The sequence below is a fragment of the Ricinus communis genome, chromosome 2 (genome assembly GCF_019578655.1).
Source record: "Ricinus communis isolate WT05 ecotype wild-type chromosome 2, ASM1957865v1, whole genome shotgun sequence".
Taxonomy (NCBI): Eukaryota; Viridiplantae; Streptophyta; class Magnoliopsida; order Malpighiales; family Euphorbiaceae; genus Ricinus; species Ricinus communis.
In genome coordinates this window covers 240,692-256,100 of record NC_063257.1, presented here as the reverse complement: position 1 = coordinate 256,100, position 15,409 = coordinate 240,692, and the positions used below count along the sequence as shown (strand labels likewise).

Sequence of the window (15,409 nt, the reverse complement as noted above, 5' to 3'; positions counted from 1 at the left end):
ATCTTCCACGATCACGTCTCTTTTTTGTTCTATCTCCTCTCAGATCAAACCAGAAAAGCAGAGAGGGGCTATCTCTGCTGTTCTCTTTTCCTGTTTTAATTTTTGAAAATGCACCGAAAACAAAATGGAGAAATCAATAAGATAACTTTTATGATTTTTAATTTACATTGATTTTCTTCTTTTTTTCTAATTTTCAGTATATTACTTAAAGAATAATATTCAGAAATTATAAAAAATAATATTTAAATAAATGATTAATGTTTCAAAAATAACTATTAACAATGAGTACTGCGAACCACCGATCTAAATACTTGAAAGCTTGTCATAAATAAGTGATCCAGTTAACACCAGCCCCACTTCCAAACGTGTAATTTCGTGGCCATTATTGCGCGAGAAACATCAGGAATCCATCAGAAATCTCTATGTAAAAGTCTTGTTCATTAATTTTTACACTATAAAAATTTATTTTTTTATATAAGAATTTAGAGACATGGCTCTCACTATTCGAACAAAAGATTAACTGAATAGAAACTTAAATATAAATTCACTAATTAAATTAATTTCACTGTAAAAAATTCAAAATAAAATATGTTCTTCAGTCAAAATTGTTACGTATTTTAAGCTGTAATGCTAAAGATGTTAAATATCCAAATATATGCAACTCGAAGATAATAGGAAAAGGCCTAAAGCATTCTCTAACAGGGGAAAACTTATTTACCCACCCCACTTTCCTTTCTTTCTCTTGCATTTGAATTTCGGGCCTTTCCCACTTCTCAAACAGGCTGTTACAGAGTTGGCTAAAATTGCATAATGATCTTGGTAGAATACATACATAAAAAGTAATGACCCTGCAGCTGCAAGACAAATTATGTTTTCATTACATTAACCGAATTAGAGCAACAACATTGACCGATCGTAGTCTGCTTACAGCTGCTCACAGTCGCCTAGTACACACTAAAGAGCAATGAGCAGGTAAGACCACACGGACAATGCCGGAATTTTCTATTTAGTTCAGTAGTCCAACTGCTCGGTAGCTTTCAATGGAATCAATGAGAGTCTCCTCAAGTGGTCTGTAACTCCAACCAAGCTTCTGCAACTTCTCTGAACTCATCTTTGGTTCCTCATGTCCCTCGACAAAGCTACAAATTTGAATGTCAGAATAATTATATTAAGAAGAATATCTTAATAGGCTGATGATTATATATATATATATATATATATATATATATATATATATATATATATAAGAGACAGCTTAGCTTGCCTTTTTGGATATTTGTAGTCAGGATATAGACTCTTCAGTTTGTCTACCAGATCTTTTGCCATGATCATGTGTGCTGCACATATGTATCTTCCTTCAGCCTCAGGTTTTTCATATGCCAGAAGCAGTGCTTCAGCAACATCACGAACATCTACTATTTTCTGAAGCCGGTTGTCACTCGATTCGCGCCCTCCTGTACAAATGCCAGAAAAACACTGTTATCCTGAAGAACTAAATTTTCACCCTTTCAAAACAATGCTACAAATGAAAACCATTAAAATCTCACATACAGAATGCATATAGTAACTTTAGTTGGGTCCAGAATTATTATGATGTACCTTTCAATTGCCTAATGAGAAACAAGGTGCTTGAATTTGCTGTGGACTGTAAGATTGGTCCCAAAACAAGTACAGGACATACTCTTACAACATCAAGCGCACTTGTTTCTGCAAAATCCAGAGCAGCAGCTTCTGCTTCTGTTTTTGAAAGACCATACCAGTTCTGGTGAAAATTTAGAATTAGTAAAACCGTATGGCAATTACTTGCACTGAGTTTTTTTGGAAATATTATGATAATTACTTACGTCGAGTTTCTTTTGGAATTGTTTATCAGACCAACAACTCTCGTCCTTCACTTGATCCTTAGGCCAGCTAGGATTCATGGAAACAGCAGCTCCAGAGGACACAACAATAGTTCGATTTACATTTGCCTCAAGGCAGGCTTTGAGTACGTTAAGTGTGCCCTTTACAGCAGGCTCAATCAATTCCATCTGCACAACACATTGGAAGATTGGGATTTATGGAAGAGTAAGAAATAGTTAAGACTAAGAGTGGCCAATTTCAATTTTTATGTATTAGCTACAATTCAATTAAATGGGTGTTTTCAATTTGAACATGCCTCGGGATTTTGAACAGCAGAGGAGGGGAGTGGGCTGGCAACATGGAAAACTCCAGAGCAGCCTTCGATTGCAGAATATAGAGCATTATAGTCCAGTAGCTCCGCTTTGAAGAGTTTCAGATTCTCTGTTGCTCTGTCTAATTTCCATAAATGAGCATTCTTTTCATTCTCTGCACATTTAATTTTTTTTGAAAAATGAACCACCCGCAAGAATAACATCACAATAATCCTATTAAAAATTAATTAAAGAAATAAAATGAAAGAACAGACCGGGATCTCTAACGGTCCCACGAACAATGTAGCCTTTAGCGAGAAGAAGCTTGATGAGCCATGAAGCAACGAAACCTCCTGCCCCCGTTACACAAACGACTGTCCTATTTTGGTCTGCCATTTTTTATGAGAATGAATTAAATCTATACAGTAGTATATTGAATTTAGACGTGCGGTGCGAGTGCGACGATGAGATTGTTCCCTTTATAGAACGTAGGTCAGCGCTGATCTATGCAGGCAACGGGCCTCCGATCAAAAGATCAGCAGGCCCAAGTAAACTATTGGGCTGCATCGGAGTCCGTTAAAAATCAAAGGCGAAGCAAGCGAGCAATGGAGAAGAAAGAGGAAAAGGTCAAAGTAAAGAGATGTCATGGCTTGCGTTAGCTTGTGGAATTTTCTGATACCATTCAGGAATGGCATGTGAAAATTAGGGCGGATATTGGGTAGAAAAATTTGGCCCACTTTTGCAGTGATATGACGAGGAATGTCCAAAGCCTATGGTTAAGCAGCGCGTGGGACAGCAACAACGCCAAAAGAACAGAATTGAAATTTGAATAATAATAATAAATTTTAGATAGGCTCAATCAATCAACAAGTCAATGTCCCAGAGATTTACCGTCTCTCGCCGGGATCACGTACGTTGTTATTGGACATCAATCTCTTCTTCTTTTCTGAAACAATTCTCATCCTCTGCTTTCTTTTGTGTAATAGTAGAATTACACATGCGATGGCAGGCACAGGCACTAGTCCTCCTCGTACACCTCCAGTCTCTCGTCTTCGCCTCATTCTACCTCCGGCATTAGAGTTTAATTCTTATCAATAAACTATATTATTATTATTATTCTTTTCTTACTATTGCCGGATGAATAATGTTAGAAAATATTTTTATTTTTTTCTGAATTAAATCTATTAATTTTTGTAAAAATTTTAATTTAATTTTTATTTTTTTATTCAATTAACCCATTAATTTTTATAAACAGTTCAATTAGCCTTAATATTAACAGCATTCAAAATACCGTTAACTATAAAGGTGTTATTTTGAGAGCGCCGCTCTGAATATTTTAAAATTACACCTGTCACTCAAGGGAAAAAAATTCATTTCTTCTTTATGTAAGTTATATTATATCTCCTACAATTATATAATTTTATTTCAGAATTAGCATTTTTATATGAAATGTACATCTTTATAGTTTTATTATAAAAAATATATTAGAGATGGTGGATATAATCTAATTCAACAACTTACACTCGCTCTATATTTAAAAATGAACATATGATGAATAAAATGAAAATATTGATGCCATTTCATGTAAAAAAAGAAATCGTTATTTTATAAACTAGAATTTATAGATATTAATTATATAAAAATAAAAATAATAAAATTTTAAAATTTCAAAATAATTATTATTTATACTCTTAAAATAATAAAAATTTATATTTAATAATATTTTAAATGCTGTTAATATTAAAAATTAATTAGATATTTTTATAAAAATTAATAAATTTAATTGAGGAAAAAAAAGTAATAATTTAATTATACGTTTCTTTTACCTTTGGCCGTAATATTATTAGTTTTACCTTTCTCTCATGTTGAGACAGTGACTGGCTTCTGCATGACAGTTGCTCGACACTTGTCACGAAGCGAATTGGGCAAATGTCCTGCATTGATTTTTGGTGATGGGTGTAGAGGGATTGTCCCATCTAACAACACCATAATTACTGTGTTTATTGATGTATTGAAATAACAAGTTTAAAAAAGCATTAACACTTGTTCCATTTTAACCCAACGAATATATAAAGACAAAATGCTCATCTTTTAACTTTTATTTTCCTTTTACCAGCAGGTAGCTTTTTTAAATAATTACGGTTGAATAAGTACGTATCCGTAGAGTGTTCATGCTCGTATTTTGCAATTTCTGCTATAGATTTTGGTATTTTATTTTGATAATACTTAAAATAAAAAAGAATTGAGATTGAAATTTAGGTGGGTAAATATTTATGGTAAAAAGTAACAGAATAAACAGTAGCAGTTGAGATCGGAAAATGTGATACTTAAAGACAAACAACGGAAGCCAAAAACATTGTTCGCGGCACCACAGCTATTCTATTATCATTTATTTGTAAAAGAAAAGTGATTTAAATAGGAGAGACACGTCAAGCATGCCACATGTGTGGGCACTAAGCCAGCTCAACGCATCCTATAAAATTTCTCTCAGATTTCCTCAACTTCCGCTCATCGCTCCTTCTGCCAACACACATTTACAACTATTCATCCTCTTTCTCCTTCTCCTCCTTTTTTTTAAAAAAAAAATAAATTAATTAATAATACTATATATGCTGTAGGGGAATTACTTTTTCCGTTTCCCCTTTCTGCCCTTTTTTTTTGCGCCGGTGCTGTTTTTTGTTTTTTTTTTTTTCAATGGAAGCCAGCCGCCGGCCATCTAAACCTCCTCGTCCCACCCTTAAGCACCACCACCACCTCAAGCAACCTGCTCCCCTCGATGACCGTTCTCCATCTCCTACTCCGAAAGCATCGGACGCGCTTCCGCTTCCGCTGTACCTGACAAACGCCATTTTCTTCACCTTGTTCTTCTCGGTGGCGTATTACCTTCTCCACCGCTGGCGTGACAAGATCCGCAATTCTACTCCTCTTCACGTCCTTACTCTCTCTGAAATCGCCGCCATTGTCTCCCTCATCGCATCCTTCATTTACCTTCTTGGATTTTTTGGAATCGATTTTGTTCAATCATTCATTACACGCGCTTCTCATGAGTCGTGGGACCTTGACGGTGCGGATCCTGACTACCTCATCAGGGAAGATCATCGCCTCGTTACCTGCCCTCCCATTCCCTCTAAATTGCCCATTTCTGAATCCATAATTACACGACTAGCCTCGGAGGAAGACGAAGAGATCGTCAAATCCGTAGTGAATGGAACAATCCCTTCATATTCTTTGGAATCGAAGCTCGGTGACTGCAAACGAGCGGCTACAATTCGACGAGAGGCGTTGCAGAGGATGATGGGGAGGTCGCTGGAGGGTTTGCCATTAGAAGGGTTCGATTACGAGTCGATTTTAGGGCAGTGCTGCGAAATGCCGGTGGGGTACGTGCAGATTCCGGTGGGAATTGCCGGGCCTTTGTTGTTGGATGGGCGTGAGTACTCTGTTCCGATGGCCACCACGGAAGGTTGTTTGGTGGCGAGCACTAACAGAGGATGCAAGGCGATCCATTTGTCAGGTGGGGCCAACAGTGTGTTGTTGAAGGATGGCATGACGAGAGCGCCTGTTGTTAGATTTGGGTCGGCTGCAAGAGCCGCGGAGTTAAAATTTTTCTTGGAGAATCCTGAGAATTTCGATACCTTGTCCGTTGTTTTTAACAGGTTTGTTCAAGTTAGTTATTTTTTTTGATGTTGATAGCTGTTTGGAAATTCTCACCAAGAAACTGATTATGGATTTTTGATAGGGAGGATTTGGATATTAACAAAAAAGAAATAAAGACAATTTAATTTGGATAAGGAAAAAATGTGATGTAGATGTCAGTTGGATTGAAAATAAAGAAATGAAAAAAATAAAATAAGAAATCAAGCGGTAAAGTGAAAAATGAGTTTCAACGGGTAATGGCTTGCAGGTCGAGTAGATTTGCGAAGCTTCAAGCCATTCAATGCGCAATTGCGGGTAAGAATCTATATATGAGATTCAGCTGCAGCACTGGCGACGCAATGGGGATGAACATGGTTTCCAAAGGGGTTCAAAACGTTCTTGATTTTCTTCAAAATGATTTCCCCGATATGGATGTTATTGGCATCTCAGGTAAACTTCCAAATCTTTGATGTTTATACATCATTTCTAAAATTGGTGGTAGGATTTTGAACATCAGTTGTCATATTCTTTCAACTTTAAGATAATTTATCCAGATCTGAAAATAGAATAGTTCTTTCTTCGTTTTCCTTCCCAGTCTCATGTGGAATTATAATTTTATTATTTTTTGACTTAAATATCGAGCTTCTGAAATTCCCCCCTGGCATAGTGTTGGTCATCATTGTCCTTATCCTGGTTCCATAATACTCATTTTTCTGTTTTAGTAGTTTTCTGGTATACTAGTTTCATTATTTTACTTTTGGTTGCTTGCATCACTTAAGCTTGCTAAAAAGAGTAGTTGGTTTATTATTTGTACAAGTTCTTCCCCGACATACTTTCGTCTTATCATGGCTTTCATCCTTTTCTTGTTATTGTGGAGACAAAAGTTATACATAGTTTGTACATGAAGTGGTGGTGAACCACATAATTCTTTTGAGTGGAACACTGTTGGAATTATTCATGAGTTTCTCGCTTAATTGACTTTTCTTGGTCAGGGAATTTTTGTTCGGACAAGAAACCTGCCGCTGTAAACTGGATTGAAGGACGTGGCAAATCAGTTGTTTGTGAGGCAATTATCAAGGAAGAGGTGGTGAAAAAGGTGTTGAAAACCAATGTTGCTTCTCTGGTGGAGCTCAATGTGCTCAAGAATCTTACTGGTTCTGCTGTTGCTGGTGCTTTGGGTGGATTTAACGCCCATGCAGCCAACATTGTCTCTGCAATTTTTATTGCAACTGGCCAGGATCCAGCACAGAATGTCGAGAGTTCTCACTGCATCACCATGATGGAAGCTGTGAATGATGGAAAGGATCTTCACGTCTCTGTCACCATGCCTTCCATTGAGGTTATTGGACTTTGATGCTTTTTTTTTTCCTCAGTCAAGGTTGCCTCAATATATTTGATAATTTGAGGCTAATAGGATGTGGTTTTCCTTTTCCTGTCAGGTGGGTACAGTTGGAGGTGGAACTCAACTAGCATCTCAGTCTGCTTGCCTCAATTTACTTGGTGTGAAGGGTGCAAGTAAAGAGTCACCAGGGTCAAACTCGAGGCTCCTTGCCACCATAGTAGCTGGTTCAGTTTTGGCCGGTGAGCTGTCCCTGATGTCTGCCATTGCAGCTGGGCAGCTTGTCAAGAGTCACATGAAGTACAATAGATCCAGCAGAGATGTATCCAAAGCTGCGTCTTAGTGGGAAGAAAGTGGCCCCAGCAATGCAATGAAAATGATCTGGAAATAAAAGTGGAGTAGACTTTTGGAGTTGGGGGAGGGGAAAAGAATCGAGGCTGATGGTGCTCATGTATGATTGCTTAGCACTCAGTCACAGCTGTAAAGTTTCTTTTATATAAAAATATGAAATGTGGAGATAGGAATGAAGCATAAGTGATCATGCTTTGTTTCTGCCTCTTCGGCTCTGCATCCTTCTCTTCCTCTCCCATCTGCGGGAGTATGATTTTTCAGAGGTTCAAGTGGTTTAATTTTTCCATTTTCTTTTTCTTTCTACTGTCGCATTGTACACCAGAATGATACTGCGGAGCGACTAATTAGATGACAAATTCTATTTTCTATCCTTGTAGTTAGTCATTGACGTCAAAAATTGTGTTTCATTACTAATATATAAAAATGACTGGAATCTTGATTTTTCAGGAAGATTTGAGTTGCTTGCACTGCATGGAATTCGAGATTGCATAGAAATAGCATCATGGTCTGTTCTTATTCTCCAATAAGTACATGTAGGAATATTACAATTCCTTTTTTTTTTTTTTTTTTTTAATTTGAAATAAAATAAAATATAGATAAATAGCAATGGGAGGCATTATAAACAAATGGAAGTAGGAGAGTTGTAAAACAAAATAAAATACTTCCCCTGTGCTAAGATCTGAATATGCAAATATGAGGCAGAATGTGACAATATGCAATATGGTTTCTCCATCACATCACATGCACAAGAAAGAGTGGATTAATCTGAAATCTGGCAGAGGCAAGTGGGACGGGCGCATGTTCTTTCCCTTGGGCGGACCCCTCCTCAGGCTCCAATCTTATTTTCTTTGTTACCGACAAAAGCTTTCAAGAAACTTTTAATCACACAATAAATTTCTCATATCGATTTATTGAAGCTGCCACAAGAAACGGGGAACTTCAGTTTTGTGCCAAATGACTAAGATTTCAAAATTAATATAGCTCGCATTGGATAAATCTGAATTGTTTATGGAAATTTGTTGTTTAAATTTTAGTATATATATATATATATATATATATATATTAAATTATTTAAAAATAAAACACTTTACCGTAGTGTATCTATACCTGTTCATGGGCCGGGCATGACGGGCTCGGGCCGGGCTTGACTTTATTTTGAACAAGTCTGAGCCCGCCCAAGCTCGTAAATTTTTTAATATCTCTCGGCCCAAGCCCGAGCCCGAATTTTTTTAAAAAGTCCGGCCCGGCCCGACCAATCGTTAAACCTGTAAATACGGATCGGGTCTGGGCGGATTCGGGTCGGGCTTGAGTTTAGTTTTATTTAAATATATTATTAATAGCAATAAAATTATAAACAAAAATAATAGGTAGCTAAGTGGTAAGTAGCACTTAATTATAAGTTAAAGGTCACATCGGGCCGGGCCGGGCCAGACTTGGATTTTTATAAAAATTTCAAGTCCTGTCCTAAAAATTTGGGCTTTTTATGGGTTCGGACCGGGCCGTGCTTGTACATAAAAATTGTTGTTCAAGCCCGGCTCGAAGAGTGCGGGCTTGGGCGGGCCGGACGGGTACCCAGGCCCATGAACAGGTCTAAGTGTATCCATCGAGCCGAGCGGGTGTAAGAATTTCTCTTTATTTAGTGCATACGAGTTCTGAGGAAAATGAAATGTAAGGCTTTAATTGTATTAAAGTGTAGCATCTTTATATATGAGGCCCAAGTAGTTGGGCCGCACCGGCCTAGGACAAAAGGTAAAGAATGAGATTCTCCTAATATGGAGCCACGTGTATTAAACCAATGCTCATTAGATTGGTCATAGAAGAATTTTTACGACTGAAAACCCCGCAACACAGGATTTGCATTCATATCAAAAATCGGTTCATCAACGCTTTGGAAATTCAACTTAATTGCTGAAATTGTAACTGTCAATTGTCTTCCTTCTTAGCCAGTGGCAGTGAGCTTTACTCGAGGCAGAAGTAGCTAAAACCCTATATAGACCAATTAGTGAACTGAGATCTGCAATTGGTCGTGGGGGTTATACTTATTCGAATTCTGCAACAATGTCGTCCAGTAATTGGAGGAGAACACTAGGAAATGTCCGGTCGTTTATAGGGAATTCGATGGGAGGCCTTAGAGGAGGAAGCAACATCGCATCATGGGTGGTTGCTGGAACCCTAGCTTACTTTCTCTGGATCAAGCCTTCTCAGGACCTCAGGCGAGAACAGGAGGTCACTCTCAATTTAAGCCTCTGTTCTCTTTCTTTTTTAATTTTCTTAAGGAGGCAGAATTTAAAACTGTTATTTCTACTTCGTCTTGGCAGGAAAGGGCAGCAATTGCAGCTGCTTCGGATCCTTATCGATATGTTGAGAAACGAAAACCCATACCTGATCCACAGGTGACTTTAACTGGTTTTTGTTATCATTATTATTATAATTACTGTTATTTTTTGGTACTGCTATTGAGATTCAGTTATAAACTAGTATTGGGTATTGGGTGAATCATTTGCAGGAAACGGGATTGATATACGGAAACAAGAATAAAACAAGCAAACCAGCGGAGTAGTTAACTGAAGTTCCTCATATCCTACTAGCAAACTAAATATACTGTTTCTTTATCAAATATTACAAAGTAATGGTAGTCCAATATGTTTTACAAATCACAATAAGAAATCAAAATATCTGCTTTTCATTACTTCAAGTCTGTTATGGCCTGTTTGATAATATATTTCTCAACTAGATATATACTATACTTTGTTTTTGTGGTATTCCTTCTTATTTCTCTAGGCTAACATTCTTATCTTCTAATGATTCTAATGGTGAAAATTAATTACCGCATTTTTCAGGAGTCATACATCTTCCAAATATTGACACAGCATGCAACCTATTGAACTTTTGTCTAGTTTTAGTTTGGTTAACACCATTGACTTCCCTTATTTAAGAGAAAACTTTATGAATGTATCTCTTGATACTGAGTTGCTTCATCTACATTTGTTTCATGAGAAGCAGTTACGGTCTAGCCAGTCAAGTTATCACATTCAGGAGTTTAATTTATATATTGCCTTTTTCTTTTTCGGTTAGAAAGTTTTGAGTTGGAGTAAAGTGAAGAGGTGGAATCTGTTCAGTGTATAGTTCCAGGCTTTAAAATGCTTCCTGGCTTGTTACTAGGACAGCATTTGGACAAATATGTTTGGAAGAAAGACTACCTACGGCGTCTTATAAGGAACAGCAAAGATAGAGAATCCCTATCACTTGTAGCATTTGAAAATTTTGATTGGCACCTTTCTCTGCTAGGTCTTTAGGATATGTATTGGAATTAGAGCAATTTTAGGTTTTGGATACGTTATGAGAAGGGGATGAAGGGTGTTTTAGGGTCTCCAATCTTCGTTAACGAGGTTCCTTTCCTTTTTATTTTTCTTTATTGCGTTATCAAGAGATGGAGTAAGTAACCCCTCCGTTGTGTTTATCTGTTTCTTTGTTAGAGAAATAAATTATAGCTGCTGTTGTATTATAAACAGCGAGTCTCCGTGACTATAACTGGTTGAGTAATACCACAGTGGCAGTTGTACTTCCAAAGTTCCTAACAACATGTTTGGAATACCACAATGGAATGAGTTTCAGTTCATTTTTCCTTTGATTAGTTTATTTGATTCCATTCCATTCACAATATGCGCCGAGAAAAATTATGCTTAACCATGCGCAATGGTGCCTAATGAAGCTAAATCTTACTCTTAATCAAAGTTTGCCCCTGAGGATAGGGCAGGGAAAAACGTCACTGGTGACATAAGCATAGGAAGGATTCACTGTGGTTTCCAATAGTTTATCCGAGGTAGAAGATGATGTGAATCTAGGTAGCTTGTTTGCCACTTCAAACTTATATTCCCTCTCTCTTTAATACATATAAATATATTTATGATTACAAATAAGGGGAGACGAATTCGGATTAGGTTGAGATATATACAGCCTTTCTCCTCTCCTTTTTATTTTTGGACTGCAAACTGCGAGAAGTAACCGAAACGAAGAGTTTCTAGTTTTGTCTCCGGCTGCAAATTAACGAGCAAGAGCTGTATTTGCATTTAGCAAAAATGGTTTAGCTTAATTCTAGTTGATCTCTCTGCCGCCTCTTGTACAGTGGAAGGAACTAAGGGCTTTCTGCCCAAAGCTCAAAGTAAGTCTGAGCCCATTTGGGAACATCTAGATTCGTAATTTATTTACAATACATCCAAGTGGGCAGTGGGCTCCAAAAGAGTGGGACCATTGCACCAATTATTGGTTTAAGCCGTCCCAACCACTCAATCGTCCAGGTGTAGTTGAATCACGTGAACCATTCCACGTTTGCATTTCTGAGATTGCCCACCTCCACCTCATTATTTTTTGTACAACTATTATTATTAGGCAAAGCCCGTTTAGTGAATCTCAGGACACTAATTTTGGAAATTTACTTGTAATCACTGAGTGCTCATTTCATCTTCTAAAGTTTGAGGTTGAGTTTATGAGGAAGAATGCTATCAACGTACAGTGGATTTTTTAAGTGCAACAAATGACAGGACGATTTGGTAAGAATCAAACAAAATCCAAAGCCATCAGAGGTGAAGGGATACTTTGTCCAGCTGATTAGATGGTAATCGATTCCTGATTGGACGATTAATGGGCCCCACTTTAGAAGCTGACAAGGCAGCAGCATGCCTAGTAGTATAAATGTATAATTTAAATAAAGCAAATGTGCAAGTTGTTTTTGCTTTTTAATATTATAATTAAGGGCATTTTGTTTGTGCTCCCTTTTTCTCAAGCTCAATGAGCTTAATTATTTTACCCACTATACTCTCCAACTAATGTTTTGGACGTTTCCATAAATCCTGGGCCACCTCACCTCTTCACATTAACCTAATAATACCAGTTTTTCCCATTCATTTTGAAACCTTTTTTGCACTGAAATTCACTGGTTTATGCATATTATTTAGGCATCTTATATCCTTCGATGTCACTCTGTCTATGGTTTTATGCCGGACCCCACATCATTTGATCTCCCCAAAACCCATTAAAGCTCCAGTATTTTCCAACAAAATTTCCTTTTAAATTACAACCCTCATTATTTACAAATTATTTATTTATTATTTTTAATTATTTAAAATTTTAATAAAAAATTTCTCCTCACAATTTCTTTTCTCATTTTGCTCGTAGCTAAACAAAAATCTTTTCTTTAGTTTAGTTTAGATCTATTTTAAAAAAATTTATTATTACTTTTTAAATCTTATTCTTGCTCGTGATTCCTGAAAAGTTGCGGATAGAAATTTGGGTTCAACTGCTGTAGCTCCCATATAGACATTTATTAATCATAATTGGCTGCAAACTTCATAGCAAGTGCAAGTTCTCCAACAATTTCCTAATTATATAAATGAAAAGAAATTTGACATAATAGATTTATATGGATAAGCTATCATGAATCATTAAGTAACCATTTGAAATAAAATGGTGCAAAGCCTTTCAAACTTTCACTCATCAAACACTTACGGAACTTTGGTGTATATATATATATTTTGTCATAGATTAGTTCTTTCATAAATGAATAAAAAATGTAAATTTCAATTTACTAATGATAAAAAAGTTATGAAAATGAGTGAGTGTATATATATATATATGTCAAAGTGGCGATGATGTAAACGTGTTTTATCTATGTTTATATACTTAAAAGAAAGAAAAGGGTCAGATAATAATTATATTATATAAAATGAAATGTCATGTATGTATATAAAATGAATGGTTAGAGTTTCATTGGACTTGCAACGCCCACATTATTTCCAAAGAGGTGTAGAATCTTCCACTTGCTACTGTGGATGTGCAATTAATGTGTTTGGAAATCCACAAGTATGTAGGGTGTAAGTGGGTGCAGAGATTATGGTAAGAATGGGCTCCATCCATCATCCACGTGGGTATGGCTTTGGTATGTAATGCACGTCAGCCGAACATGTCACACCACTTTCCATCCACTTGTATTATGCGGACCCCAATATTGGACAATTGGAATCGGATGCTGACATGGGTGCTATCAACATTCCAGTTCACCAAATTAAAAACCAGCCATCTATCCCCAACTCCAACTCCTTTTTGCCCACCGTCTCCCACATCATTCATGGTTTGAGCCAGCAATCGCGACCGTAAATCTAACACTAATATCATCAGTATTCCAGAGAATATAAGTAAGATTCATCAATTTGGAATTTTCATTCATTTCTTTTTCAGCGATATTCAAGTAACTAATTTTGACTAGTTGCTTGTGCCACTTGATCTGATATGAGCTGAGAAATTCAAGAACTTGGAGTCCATGTCAGCAACTTAATTGGTAGCTCATAGCTGACATATGTATATGACTCGGCCCTCTTAGACAGTAGTAGAAATTGGTGGGTACAGTCTGATGATATCTTTATAAAATGATATGTGTAGAGAGAGAGAGAGAGAGAGAGGAAAACATAAGATGAAAACTGTGTGGATGGGGACTGACTGGGGACAATACAAGGAAGGAAGTTGGGCTTGGCTTTTCATTTGGTGCCGCAGAAAGGACAGATTTGCCGCCAATACATTACATATTATTTTTAGATAGATACTTGCGATATATATGAATAGTATTACAAGATATGATGAGATAAATATAGATAGATAAGGTTGACCAAGTTCCGATGTCCCAAACATAATCCACGTGGTCTGACATCTCTACATCTGATGATCTAATTCTTGTTGACCGACCGCACGTGACTTCTGTTTTTCCGCCTTTGCCACTTTGTCACATACACACGTGTGAATTCAATACACTCTGGGGATATAGAGAGAGAGAGAGAGAGAGTTTCCTGAAGGTTCGGTTCTTCTGTGTGGTGGTATTGATGAAATTAACGGTGGCGATTCAATTGCTTGATGAAGAACATTCATGAATCCAGCTTCCGCAGTCCATACTTAGCTGTCGATGGGGCGTGATCATTGTGTCGTTTGCTATATATATAACATTACACACATTCAATTACAGTTTTACCTTAAAACAACTATATATATATAGACACACACACACACATATATTAAGGTAACTTCACATTATGAATTTTGATTGCAGTAATTAATAATGCATGCAGTAGCTACTTATATATAAGTTGATCCTGTAAAACTAAAAGCTGGGTTGCCAATGCGGCTGCCTGTGGATGCTATTCCTTCTTCTCTCCCTCAAGAAAGTTTTATTATTTGATGAATGGCCTAACTGCGTATATATATATAACTAACAGTGGAAAGGGTGTTAATATAATACCATCCTAACAAAAATATAAAAAATAAAGTTAAAAAAGGTACGTATGCTCATTCCGCCAAACCAAATTTGTAGTTTGCATCTGTTAAAAATGCTTGTGAAAGTTAAATCCTGTATATAGGTGGCATTGGCAATACTTCTAATTCCTTCCATGCCGTTTTAATTATTATACTTGTCAAAAGTTCATCAGGCGACAGCATATATATATATAAATTACGCGTCTGAGTGGGAGGGGAGGTAAAGAAGAAGCAACCTGTTGCATTATCTTGTGCACTATTTTGTAATGCTTATGCATGTAATTGATTACAAATATATTAACATGATGACACCATATTCTTTCTTTTTCTAACTAATAACAATAACACTTACAGATACCATTCCAAAATTTAATATTTTCACATTCACCAATTAAAAAGATTATTATTGTGTCAATCATCATTTTATGTCTTTTCCTATTAAAATACTCCCAAGTTCCATTATATATATATATATAAATAATTCATGCTATTTGTTTTCTTGTCTTCCCTAATTTAGTTATTTTCCATTCAAGTCTATGCAGTTAATAAACTAGTTCATATTTTATATATAATATTATATAGTAATGACCGATTCCAATTACTAGCAACCCACGAAAGACTTTTGCTTCACCAACTC

The 15,409-nt window shown here is 36.5% G+C and overlaps 3 protein-coding genes across 3 annotated transcripts; 2 read left to right on the top strand and 1 right to left on the bottom strand.

Annotated features, from left to right (window-relative positions):
- Window positions 1-696: 696 nt before the first annotated feature.
- LOC8273667 (cinnamoyl-CoA reductase 1) lies at window positions 697-2,807 on the bottom strand. The gene is made up of 6 exons (XM_025156704.2): window positions 2,429-2,807; window positions 2,159-2,328; window positions 1,845-2,030; window positions 1,600-1,762; window positions 1,265-1,454; window positions 697-1,139 (listed from the first exon to the last, which is right to left on the bottom strand). The coding sequence occupies exons 1-6, from the start codon at window positions 2,547-2,549 to the stop codon at window positions 1,007-1,009; spliced, it is 963 nt and encodes a 320-aa protein (XP_025012472.1). The 5' UTR covers window positions 2,550-2,807; the 3' UTR covers window positions 697-1,006.
- A 1,803-nt stretch (window positions 2,808-4,610) lies between these two features.
- On the top strand, window positions 4,611-7,926 carry LOC8273668 (3-hydroxy-3-methylglutaryl-coenzyme A reductase 1). Its single transcript, XM_002510686.4, has 4 exons — window positions 4,611-5,806; window positions 6,055-6,236; window positions 6,779-7,125; window positions 7,226-7,926. The coding sequence occupies exons 1-4, from the start codon at window positions 4,848-4,850 to the stop codon at window positions 7,466-7,468; spliced, it is 1,731 nt and encodes a 576-aa protein (XP_002510732.1). The 5' UTR covers window positions 4,611-4,847; the 3' UTR covers window positions 7,469-7,926.
- A 1,319-nt stretch (window positions 7,927-9,245) lies between these two features.
- Window positions 9,246-10,165, top strand: LOC8273669. Its single transcript, XM_002510687.4, has 3 exons — window positions 9,246-9,702; window positions 9,795-9,869; window positions 9,983-10,165. Exons 1-3 carry the CDS (start codon window positions 9,535-9,537, stop codon window positions 10,034-10,036), a joined length of 297 nt encoding a protein of 98 aa, XP_002510733.1. The 5' UTR covers window positions 9,246-9,534; the 3' UTR covers window positions 10,037-10,165.
- The last annotated feature ends 5,244 nt before the right edge of the window (window positions 10,166-15,409 follow it).